Source organism: Monopterus albus, unplaced genomic scaffold, assembly GCF_001952655.1.
Source record: "Monopterus albus unplaced genomic scaffold, M_albus_1.0 scaffold8.1, whole genome shotgun sequence".
Classification (NCBI taxonomy): domain Eukaryota; kingdom Metazoa; phylum Chordata; class Actinopteri; order Synbranchiformes; family Synbranchidae; genus Monopterus; species Monopterus albus.
Genome location: NW_018127888.1, coordinates 3,454,968 through 3,467,552, shown reverse-complemented (window position 1 = coordinate 3,467,552; position 12,585 = coordinate 3,454,968). Strand labels below are relative to the sequence as shown.

The following is a 12,585-nucleotide window of genomic DNA, read 5'->3' as shown; positions in this document are numbered from 1 at the left end:
TCACTTCTGATTTACCTGCTTTCTGACACTCACGAGTCAAACACCAGTAGAGGTAGATGTGTTAGCAGAGAATTCAGCCTCTTCACGTCTCCTCCAACTAACCTGGCTCTACGCTGACTTGTTTGCTGCACAGGATTTGGAAAACATGATGACATGTTGGAACCGGGTAGGCACGTACTTTGCGTGTTCCTGAGAGCGGGTGGAGGTCCAGTGCGCGGCATTACATGCAGGAAAGCCAAACAGTGAGAACGGTGCTGGGAAACAATGAAGTAATGGAGAGAGACTGAAGCAGGGAGGAAAAGTGAATGAGTGATTGAATGTATTGAGGAAGAAGAGGAGAGGTTGGTTCCTTTATTCCCAGGTGCCATAATATTTGAAAGATTTGTAATAAACCATGACACCTTAATGTAAATAAAGGTCAGTTTTGCTACTCTTGGCAATGATTTAACCAGTTCCCAGATGATTGTTTCATTTGTTTGGTCTGCAGTACCTGCTGACTAGTGATGTGTCCCCAGGAAAAACCTCTGACACAGGAAATCATGTCTCATACGTTTCCACTTGCAGGAAGAGCAGCAGTGTGTTTTGATCAAGAAAGTGTATCAATATCAATGTATCCAGTGTGTAATAAAACACTGCACTGATATTCACTCCATATTCTATTTATTGTCACTTTAATATGGTAGTTTATTGTAGGGCTTTATAGAAATCTAACACTGAAAGCCTTTGCCTCTAAAGAGAGTGACTCAAATTGCCCACACTTTGGATTTGTGCCATTATCGTGTCCTTGCGAGGGCATGTGCACACAGATCATTAATGATGAGAAGTGAGTCAGCTCTTACAGCTTCCCCCTGAGCCGGGCCACTTTTATTTTTTTAAACAGCTGTAAAGATTAAGTACAGGGGTTAATGAAGGAGTGTAAACATAACAGATGATGCTAGCTAATGTTATTAGGTTAATAGAAGCTTGTTGTGAAGTGATTTCTGTTTCCCTGAACTTGTAAAGTGCGCCCAATAATTAAGATCCACACTAGTGTCCCATGGTTTCTCCCCATGTGTGAATCACCATGGGACCCTGCAACTGGGATTAAACATATTCATGCGCACTTGAGTGAAGTCCGATTGAGAGGTCATGCACGTGTCTGTTCTGCAGTGATGTAATGGGCTCTGTGTCGTGCCGTTGAGGGCGCTGCTGTGTGGAATGTCATGGAGTATTGTTTCCAGTGCAGTTCAAATGGAGCAGGACTGGAGTCATAACCTGGCATCCATCATCTCCTCTCTGCTTTACCTATTGTTTGTACACGAATCTCCCTCTCCCATGTATTTGTCCCTCTTGTCACACCCAGCACTAATTAATCTGTGCTCTCCTCCCTCAAGCCTTCTGTTCTGTTTCTCCATCCATCTCTTCTGTGTCGTCTCCTGAGGGATGGAAACTGCTGTACTGCATAACACAACAACAACACCTGCTGTACTTTGTGTGTGTATCTGTCCTCTACTCTCCAAGTTGTGTTGTGTTGAGTTTAGTTTTGTCCAACTCTGTGCAGCTTAAACATGGATGTGGCTAACGTTCGCAATCTTATCCGTAAAACTCAGGCTTTTATTTTAGAAAAGGGCCTCCTGGACATACACATCGATGACCTTAGATACGTAAGTGTTGCTATTTAACTTCTCAATGCAAAATTTGCGTTGCATATTTTAAATGTGTGTAAGCTGGGTGGGGTTGTGGTGATAACTTGTTTTCCTCAAAATCTGGGCGTTTGGCATTGCCTCAGGTTTTAGAGGTGGTAAGATCAAGAAAACTTTGGAGGATGTTCAGATAAAAAATCTCCACTTTGTGTGAATGCAATAATGGTATGTTTTATTTATATGCTTTGAAAGACACTCAGATGCTTTAAAAGAGAATAAAATCACTAACAAGTAGTTCCACACACACACAGTTGTGCAGTAATAGCAAAACACTTGTGTATAATGATTTGAGGAAGACTGTGTTTATTGCTTATGTGTTCGACTTTTCATTTGAAAGGAGAATATTGTGTTATTCCTTCTTACATAGTGTGACTTCAGGGTCTTCTGATGGACGACCAGTGTGGTATTGCATTAAATCAATCGAGCTCTAATGCTGACAGCTGGCTGAATGAAAACTTAGAATTAGTTAAAATCATATTTTTCCTGTAATTTCATCATGTTAATGCTTACCTTCCTGCATCACAGACTGAGTTACACAGCCATCTCTATCTGTGCCTGCCTCTCTGTGTCTTACTGTGTGTTGGTAGGTTATTAAACAACACTGCTTCTACAGTATTTTCTACTAATTTGTCTAGCTGGTGCAGCACCGATCTGTGGTTTCGATTTGTGTGCTTCTACCCTGATGGGGATGGATTATGTATGTGTTTTTCACTCCCTCCCTTCTTCCTTTCTCCAGTCTTTTCTTGCATGGGACAGGCAGAGTACGACTGACCGGACTGTTACAGTACGTCAGTAACCCACCTCCTCCCTCTCGCCCCTCTTCCAGGTGGTGTCTGGTGACGGGCTGCGGGCTATGATGGAGTCGGCCCTGACAGCCAGAGACCGGGTGGGCGTGCAGGACTTTGTCCTGCTGGAGAATTTCACCAGCGAGGCCGCCTTCATAGAGAACCTGCGCAAGCGCTTCAAGGAGAACCTCATCTACGTGAGTGGTTGTGGTGACAAACGTGTATTAGAGTCCAGCTGATGCTGGATTTTTCAAGCCAATTATTTTTTTATGATGATATTTCAGTGAATATTGATGAATTGATTTATAAATAAAAAAAAATATGCACACAACAAATATCTGTGACATAGAATGTACTGAGTAGGGATGTTTTATACTTGTACAATAATTTACCAAATATATACACAAGTGGCCTTCAGTGAACAAACTATGTGCTTCTAAATTACCTTGACATTTTTGCATTTCAGTTCTGCAGTTTGTTGCTATTTAACAGCTGACCTGTGCACCAATACCACTATATCTTTGAAAAGTTGATCAGTTTGACTTTGGTGCGTCTGTTTGTGTTTGCATTGCTCTAAATGTTTCTGCTTCTTCTTATGGAACACTGTGTATCTTAAATGACACCCTTAGAAAAAGTTACAATTACAATTACTTTACAAAAATTTGTCTGGATAATGAAACGTCAATAATGTGGCACAAAATTTGGAGAACTTACCTTATTTGATTAATTTAGAGTCACACCAAAAATCAGAAGTATTAAAGTTTGAATGAAATACATTAAGTTTGGTGTGAAAACACCTACACTCACACAGTTCATGTGGACTGATATTGGTACTATGTTTTGTCTAGCAGTACAGCACGTGTAATATGACTGTTCTCATTCCATCAGACATACATAGGTTCAGTGCTGGTGTCTGTTAACCCGTACAAAGACCTGGAGATCTACATGAAGAACCACATGGAGCGATACCGCGGAGTCAACTTCTATGAGGTCTCACCACACATGTAAGTGCACAAACGTACCTAGAAAGAATCTGGTTTCAGCAAATATTCCTTCTTTAGAAGATACAGTCATTAAAAACAGTAGGTCACAATCCTCTTTGGTTTTTAAATGCAGGATTCTATACAATACTGTGTGAATGTTTTAGCCGCTAAAGCTAAAGTGAGGGTGCTCTCAAAAGCAATAGGACTGATGAGATGCCCCCGATGGAATTGGGTGATGGATAAGAATATAAATATCTCAGGTTTCTTTTGCACAGTACTGTAAAGTATAGAGCTTAGTGAAAGCTGGGGGGGATGATTCTTTGCGTTTCATTACTAACTACAGTGCAGTAGACTTAGTGTTTCCATAATTTGGAAAGAAGGAGTAGCTTGAATCTTTTTCCTCAGAATTACATAACATTTGTTACATCTGAGTTTTCAAATACTGTCACACTGTGTGTGTTTAGAGAGTGTGGGAATATGTAGCTGCATAATGCTCTCATGGACTGACTGTCCTTTTTCTCTGTCAGTGAGATGTCGTGTCATGAGGCAGGAGTGTTTGTTTGAATGGATGCCACTGGGAATTTTCTGTTAAATCCTCTTGGACCCCATAGGTCAGATACAAAACAACCGAGTGCATTATAGAGTCACAGTGGCGTCATTGAAACATTTCAGAATCTCTCATTGGCTCCTGCTCTCTCTGCTCCAGCCACTGGTATGTCCCTCTCTCTCTCTCTCTCTCTCTTCAGCACTTAGAGCAGAGGGCCCAAAGTTTTCTCTGCCTCTAAGTGGAAAGAAATATGTGCTTTGGAAAAAAAGAGGGAGAGGGCTAGACAAGAAAAGTGGGAGAGAGAGGTGAGAGAAAAGTAAGTAAATGATGGTACCAGGCAAGAGGTTTCCTCCTTTGAGAGGGAATTCCTCTGACCTGAACCTGACCCCAAGCCCGAGCCCTCCCCAACATCACATACACATACAGAACGGTGCAGTTATGGCCAAGCTGTGTGTTTTATCTTCCAGCAATTATTTTGGTGTCAGAAATGTGTCCATATGGCAGAAACATCATATCAGTACTGATAGCAGCGTGGGTCTGACAAATGATACTGGAACTACAACAGGCTGCTCTCCACTGTGGACTTGATTTATACTGGCAGGCCAGCGTCTTTCCACATTCACACACTATGAGACTCGATCACGTTACACTCCACACACAAGTTGTCCAAGAACGTCAAAGCGCTACAACAAACGGAACAATCATCATGACTGATGAATAGTAATGGAGTATTGTGCCTCTGTGCAACTTTTCATTTTACTCTGTTCTGTTTATGTTCAGCATAAAAGATTCTAATATTTTTGTTGGGGATGGGGCAAGTATATTGTATACAAAAACACTACAGTATGTATCGTTTGGTCTAGACTCCTAGGCATTAATGGGGTGCTGATATAAAAGGCTTTGGTGTGAGCACAAACTTGTGTTTTGCATGCACAATCAAATCAACATAGTGTCATTCATGTCCTGCTTCAGTAACACATTTGTTGTCCATTTTTCCACAACTTGCCGACATCTGCCTGACCATGTCTCTGCCTTTACTCCTCCAGCTATGCGGTGGCAGACAACTCGTACCGCTCCATGAGGACGGAGAGAAAGGACCAGTGCATCCTCATCTCTGGGGAGAGCGGAGCCGGGAAGACAGAGGCGTCTAAGAAGATCCTGCAGTACTACGCTGTCACCTGTCCAGCCAGCGAGCATGTGCAGACCATCAAAGACCGTCTGCTGCAGTCCAACCCTGTGCTGGAGGTGAGATGCACTTCATTTATCTGGTCCTGTTTGTGGACCACACTACAGCAGACCTTTCAGCACTGTAGGATTGTTGTACAGCTGGAACCGCTTTGCTGTTGAGGCAGGAAATGAAAGTAACTTTTTCTTCAATCTATCAGTAGTGTTTGAAGAGGAGTTGATAACCTATTAAGAAAATAATTGGCAAGGCTAATATTTAAAGTAAAAACTGAGCTCTACTGTAAATGTCACACCATCATATATTTTATTATCTTTGTATCAGAGCAGAAATTGTCATCCTAATGTCAGTAAGCACTGCTTTTTTCAGAGTAGTATAAACGGCATCCGGTTAATGGCTCATTTTGCTTTCATTTCACTTGAGCACTCAGAATAAGTGGATGGCGGCGAGTCCAGTTAACAACCAGTGTTTTTAGTGAGGGTAACTGATTTATTTGCCACCGAGATGAGTATTTCTTGCTCACAGTTGAAAGTAGTTTGAAGAAATTTCTGAATAGTAGGGTTGTTTCTGTTGTAGTTTGACAGCCAGTGTTTTGCAAAATGAAGGCAACCGTGACGTGCTAGAATATACTGAATCACTTGTTTTCACATCTGGCACGTCTCAGTCCGATGCTTTCCAGATGTGTGTGTACGTTCTGCCCTGTGCTTCTGTTCTTCACAAAAAAACACTGCAAGGACTCCAACACCTGTAGCTTCTTGTCTGCCATCCTGTCTTTGTCACGTATTCTATCATCTCTCTCTCTCCTCTCCTTATGTTCCTCTATCTTCTCTGTAGGCCTTTGGCAATGCCAAGACATTGCGTAACGACAACTCGAGCCGCTTCGGTAAATACATGGACATTCAGTTTGACTTCAAGGTGAGTGGACAGTCCGATTTACGCTGGCAGCTGCTTTAAGTTGGCCTAAAACAATCCATCAAATGTTCTGAGCATTGAAAGAATCTTAACTATTGTCACCTTTTGCTTATTAGGTAATAATGGTGATGTAAAAAAATGTTGTAAAATTTTATTTTAGGCTTTTATGCGCTGAATCTCAGAGTTTTTTCATTTAGAGTAATTGTTAACATCACTCCTCCCTCCTGTACCCCTTTCCTGTGGGTACACTAAATATGCTATGGGCTACAAAATCCTTGTCGAACCTGCATGTTCTGTTTAATCCTCCATCATACTGCAATACCCCAGCCTCACCCTCTCCTCCTCTTCCTCCCCCCCTTCCTCCTTGGCCTTTGTCCCATTGGCAGGGTGCCCCAGTGGGAGGCCACATCATCAACTACCTGCTGGAGAAGTCCCGCGTGGTCCATCAGAACCACGGAGAGAGGAACTTCCACATTTTCTATCAGCTGATTGAAGGAGGGGAGGAGGATCTGCTGAGGCGGCTGGGCCTGGAGAGGAATCCTCAGCAGTACCAGTACCTGGTCAAAGTAGGCACCCAGTACTTTAGTTTCTTTAAATGTGAGGGTATAATAGCCACAGTTGTACATGATAAATGAACTGCACTGCTGCTGAAAATGTACCAATTTACAAACACACATATCGACACACTTTCACACCGACTGGGAAAGTGTGTCCAGCCTACGCTGCGCATTTCTGGGCGTTGCATTTGATGTTATGTCACGATGAATGAGGTTGTGATGGTGTTTAAGGAAAGCCATACTGCAGCTTTTCTGTGGCCTAATGTATCAGACGTATACGAAGTGTAACCACAATTAAAGTTGTGGATTTCTCACAAGAGAAAATCCGTAGATTAGTCAAATTCATCTGTTAATACTGCAGGGAAATTATAGCCTGCCTTTCCTTCACGCTCTTTTGGTCTGCAGTGTGTGTGTGTGTGTGTGTGTCCCAGTGGGATTTGTGTTTAATAGGCTCTCAGTCAGACTCTCAATCTAGTGAGAGGAGCTTATCTCAGCAGAGACGTTTGCCTTAAGGCTCTAGCTCAGCCCACCCCTTAGTGTACACACACACACACATTAGCAGGTACTGAGCAACAACACCTTACCTTATGTGTTATTTGTGTAAATACATGTTTATATTGTGTATAAATTGGTGTTTACATGTAAACACCAATGTACACATCAGCCACTTATTGATTTTGCTGGATCTTTTCAAAACTTAGCAACAAAATAAAAGAGCTCAAGCAGATGGTAAATAGCATGTTTAGACTGGTGTTTTTTTTTTTTTTTTAAACCTGTTTTGTGTGTGTGCATTTCCCATAGGGTAACTGTCCCAAAGTGAGCTCCATCAACGATCGCAATGACTGGAAGATAGTGAGCAAAGCCTTGAATGTGATTGGCTTCAGCGAGGACGAGGTGGAGGTAAGACTCATCCAAAGTGTTTAAGTTTGTCACCCAGAGTAGCGTGGGAGCTGTGAACTGATGGAAATGTTAGCAGTTAAAGTCAACAAACTTTAATAAACATTACAACCTCTGCTGTTGGTATTAAGGCTGTACAACAGTCTTTACCACATGATTCACTATGAACAGCCAAGTACTCGATGAGCTTGAAGGTAATGAGACGACGTGTTTGTTTGGCAGAGCTGTGTGTGTGTGTGTGAGACGACGTGTTTGTTTGGCAGAGCTATGTGTGTGTACGGAGGTGTGTGAGCCACATGAAGTCAGTGCGGCTGTTATTATTGCATGGTGAGAACTTATTTGAGCTTAACGTAGGAGTCTTCCTACATGTTCATGAGTCTGGGCTTTCTTCCAAAACATTTTATATCACAGTGTTTGCTTACACAGTGAAGAGCAGATGTGTGTTTGTGCAGCTCTAGTATGAAACTTGGTAAGCAGATTGCCACATTCCTTCCCTGTTCAACTCCTTAATGTGATTTTTGTCAAAGCCTTCTGGATAATCCTAATGTGCTGCATCTCTCCTTCGTTCCTCTCTCCATATTCGTCTGCCATTAACACCACCGTCTCATTCCTTCTCCTCCTCCTCCTCTGTCTAGGAGCTGCTGAACATAATCGCCAGCGTGCTGCACCTGGGGAATGTGCAGTATGGTGGGGAAGAGGGCAATGTCTGCATCACCTCTGACACACAGATAAAGTACCTGGCCAGGGTAAGATGCTGCACCAAGCAGGTTCATAAACACTCCTAACACAAGGCCAGAGGGGGAGAATTGGATTTTCATTAAAAAAGATCTGGGCCTGTATTTAACAAGCATCTTACAAGCTCATCTTAACCCAAGAACACCAACACTCCTATGTCAAAGTGGGACTGTTTTAAGACATTCAGAGCCATAAAGCACAAAACCTGATGATGTATTCTATTTTTTTATTTTATGAGCTATTAATCAAAGATAAAACTCAACATGAGGAAAACAGCATCACAGGCTTTATGTGTATACACAAGGATGGGTTTTCATTTTTGTCTGACGTACCCCTTTATCTCAGATAAGTCCCTTATCCCTTTTCCTGTTCACTTATTAGCTGCTTTTCAGAGTTCAGGTGTTAGAAGTGTACAAGTACCCCTAGTTTTAATCAGTACTGACTCGGATACTGAATATGCAAAAATATGACAAAACAATTAACACATAGCTTTAGCATCATACCATTTGCCTTTTGCATAGTAGGCTGTAAGTTAATATTGGCAGTTTTTTAAAATGCAACTGTGTAAATAATACGGAGTAAACCATATCTAGTCGCATTTTGTTTTAATGTCTTAGAGCTATTTGTTGCACATGCAGCAGTGATGTTGCAGCATCTCATTGAGAACAAAGAATCTCTCTTCTCTTCAAATGTTAAATTTATGAATCCATTTTTGTCTAAATGATCTCTTACTGAACTCATTTTCATCGGGCATTCCCATAACTTCACTCACTCAGTTTCTGATCCTGTGGTGGCTGTGAACAGACTGAGACACCTCTGCACTCTCACTGCTCTGACCAAGAATTTATATCTTGCTAGGGCTGATTTCCTGTGCTGAGCTGTAGGGCCCTGGACTTTGAAATTCATAGTTTACACCCCTGCCTTCACACTGCTTCATAAAAACTAAATCATCCTTTGGCTAGGACTTGGAAGGAGGAAGAGGCCCCCATTTGTTGTTACATACATTTGCCAGTTATAGCTAATGGCAGACATAATTACCAGATTCCATACCAGGAATGTCACTGCTGCTGAGTGGAATGACGTCTGTGGTGTGTGCTAATGTTGTTGTGCTTTTCCAGTTGTTAGGAGTGAATGGGACGGTGCTGACAGAGGCACTCACACACAAGAAGATAATCGCCAAGGGAGAGGAGGTTGGTTTGGATACACACTTTCATTGTAGCGTGTGTGTGTGAGTGATAAGCATTTGTATACAAATCTTTCCTGTCTGTGTGATGTCTACAGCAGTCCAGTGTAATTATACTGTAATTTGTCTGACTGTCACTGCTGAGCTCTGTGTAGCCCTGTTATCATCTGTCTTTGACATCACTGCTTGGCCTCTCACCTTCCTCTGTGTGTGTGTGTGTGTGTGTGTGTGTGTGTGTGTGTGTGTGTGTGTGTGTGTGTGTGTGTGTGTTTCTTCATCAGCTGATGAGCCCGCTGAACCTAGAACAGGCATCGTCCGCCCGGGATGCTTTGTCCAAGGCAGTGTATGGACGTACCTTCACCTGGCTGGTTAACAAGATCAATGTTTCACTGGCATACAAGGTACACACACACACACACACACACACACACACACTGTGCTGTACCTGTCCCACTGAAATCAAGCAGAACCCAACGCTGTAGTGCAGAGCATGTTGACTCCATATTCTGTAATGGCACAGCACCATCTTATGGACATTTACACTTCAAACCATCCATCCATCCATTTTCCTCCGCTTATCCGGGACCGGGTCGCGCAGTCAAAGCAAAGGGGCCCACCCCTCCCTCTCCCCAGACGCTGCCTCCAGCCCCTCCGGGGGAAGGCCGAGGCGTTCCAAGGCCAGCCGAGAGACGTAGTCCCTCCAGTGTGTCCTGGGTCTTCCCCGGGGCCTCCTCCTGGTGGGACATGGCCGGAACACCTCCCTAGGAAGGCTTCAAACATAACTCAATATTATATTGTATAATACCAATAATAACTTTTTGCCTCTAGCAAATTCAGTACAGTGATATTTATTATGTGTCATTGTTAGACTAATATATTCAATATAAACTAAATAAATTTGCAAAATATTTTCCTGAATATACTTGAATGACGTTTAATTACATTGCACATTTTATTTCACTTTTTAATTTATTAATTATGATAGTTCAATACAATATTCTTAATATATTAATATGTGTGTATTTTAATGCATTACCGTATACTAGAGTTTCCCTTTCATATAAATCTGAAGGTCAGTTTTAATCTGTTTCACAGGATGACTCCTACAAGAGTTTCTCTGTCATCGGCCTGTTGGACATCTATGGTTTTGAGGTCTTTCAGAACAACAGGTACATTGTGTATTGTTTTTCAAATAGGTTCAACACTTACTGGTTGTGTAGAGTTGACAGAGGAGCCAGGGTTTAGCATTCTCCTCACAGCTATCTGTCATTTTTCATCAACACTATGAATGTCTTCCAGGAAAGACTGTAAGAAAATGTGTTGCCTCCAGCTTTCCACCTTTTGAGCAGCCATAAAAAATAGCCCTCGTCTATCCCAAGTTTAGGATAAAATCAGGTGTCTAACACTCAGTGTGAAGTAATGAGCCAGTATCAATCCAGAATGTTAACAACCTTCCTTGAGCTATGGCGTCTGTTTTTGTTGTGTTTTGCAGCTTTGAGCAGTTCTGCATCAACTACTGCAACGAGAAACTGCAGCAGCTCTTCATCGAGCTCACCCTCAAGTCAGAGCAGGAGGAGTACGAGTCCGAAGGCATCACGGTCAGACATCTCCTTCTTCCCCACCTCAATGTCTCCTTTCCTGCTCGCTCCTGCCCCTTCTGTAAAATTCAAAGTGTGAAAAACTGAGTTGGGTTGGTCAGTTTTCTTTATCTCTTTTGCACTTTATTGAGTTTTGTGCAGGACAATCATGGAAATACAAAGTCAGTCGTCTTCTACTCAGCTTACTTTTCTTCTTCAGTCCTGCTCTGTGCCCCTCTGGCCTCATCCTCACAGCTTTTATCACACTTTGTTTTCAACTTTCATCGTCACACCATTCCTCCTCCCTCAGCCAGTTTTGGGACAATGCATTGAGCTCCTAACACGACTGTTTTTCCAAAGTAAAACTGAGAATTAATCATCTTGCTGATTTCGCTGAGGCTTTTATGCAAAGTAAGTACACATATTTTAGGAGACACTGCCAGGTAATCCCTTAACTGTTATTAATCTTTTATTGATTCAGTTAAAATCTTAAATGATGCTTCTTAAGGAGGTTACATGTCAAAACAGGTTTACATTCAGAGATTTAATTCACAGTCTCTGTTTATTTTCTTCTCCATTGCTCCCTTTTGTCATTGCCCTCATTTGTATTCACCACATTTACATGGCTTTGTTTTTCTTCTTTGGAACAAGGGCCTCTTGTGTTGACTCTAATAAAAATGCACTGGTCAGAGAGCAAACAGGTTGTGGGAGAAACTTGCATTCACCTCTCAAAGAGCCCATTATCATCTGACACCAGGACCGTGGGTCGTGCTCCCTGTCTTCTCTGTAGAAATGATGTGGCAGTCAGTACAGTAACATAACCAAACACTGCTGCCCTCGGCCTGTGAGCTCAGTGTTTGTGTGTGTGTCCACATGCAAGTGGGAGAACGGTGTGTCTGTATGCCAGGATTCCCGTAATTCTACAGACAACTGACTTTGAAAGAGTTGTAATTGTATCAGGTTTTGACTGATGTACTGGGAAAGGTTAATGTCCCAGAAGTTGTTTGGACCAAGTGTGAACAGTGAGGAAAAACAGCCAGCAGTTTTCTTATACTTGTTCTGACAGGCAAGGCCGGTTAACGTCTGTGATCGTGTTTATTTTCTTCTGATTTTTAACCAAACTGTGTCTTTTCAGTGGGAGCCAGTGCAGTACTTCAACAACAAGATCATCTGTGACCTGGTGGAGGAGAAGTTCAAAGGCATCATCTCCATCCTGGTGAGGACTTGAAAACAAGATTTTATTTCAGAAGAAAGCAGACTTCACTTACTAGTTTTATTTTTAAAGAGATTTCTGCAATAATATAAAGGACTGAAAGAACTTATGGCAAGATAGTGTCATATTAAAGGAATAATCCAGCATTTTGGGGTATATCACTGCTCCAGGCTGAGTCCAACACACAACCCTCATAAAATCTAAAATAGTTTTTATGTTTTATTTTTTTAATAAACAAATGAGATATCTATTATGTGGTGAGCTTTAGATGTGAAGGCAGGCTGATTTCTTCACTTCTAGACAGATTCATGCTAGCTGTTAGCTAAGTTAA

At 42.0% G+C, this 12,585-nt stretch overlaps 1 protein-coding gene across 1 annotated transcript in view; it reads left to right on the top strand.

Moving 5' to 3' along the window:
* Window positions 1–12,585, top strand: part of LOC109951832 (unconventional myosin-Ic) — a 49,218-nt gene that overhangs the window by 26,461 nt on the left and 10,172 nt on the right. The window contains exons 2-13 of the mRNA XM_020586553.1: window positions 2,509–2,664; window positions 3,356–3,471; window positions 5,044–5,242; window positions 6,015–6,095; window positions 6,479–6,658; window positions 7,451–7,549; window positions 8,182–8,292; window positions 9,400–9,471; window positions 9,746–9,865; window positions 10,560–10,633; window positions 10,957–11,062; window positions 12,177–12,257. Coding sequence (XP_020442209.1) covers window positions 2,509–2,664; window positions 3,356–3,471; window positions 5,044–5,242; window positions 6,015–6,095; window positions 6,479–6,658; window positions 7,451–7,549; window positions 8,182–8,292; window positions 9,400–9,471; window positions 9,746–9,865; window positions 10,560–10,633; window positions 10,957–11,062; window positions 12,177–12,257 — 1,395 coding nt within the window. The remainder of the gene's footprint in view (window positions 1–2,508; window positions 2,665–3,355; window positions 3,472–5,043; window positions 5,243–6,014; window positions 6,096–6,478; window positions 6,659–7,450; window positions 7,550–8,181; window positions 8,293–9,399; window positions 9,472–9,745; window positions 9,866–10,559; window positions 10,634–10,956; window positions 11,063–12,176; window positions 12,258–12,585) is intronic.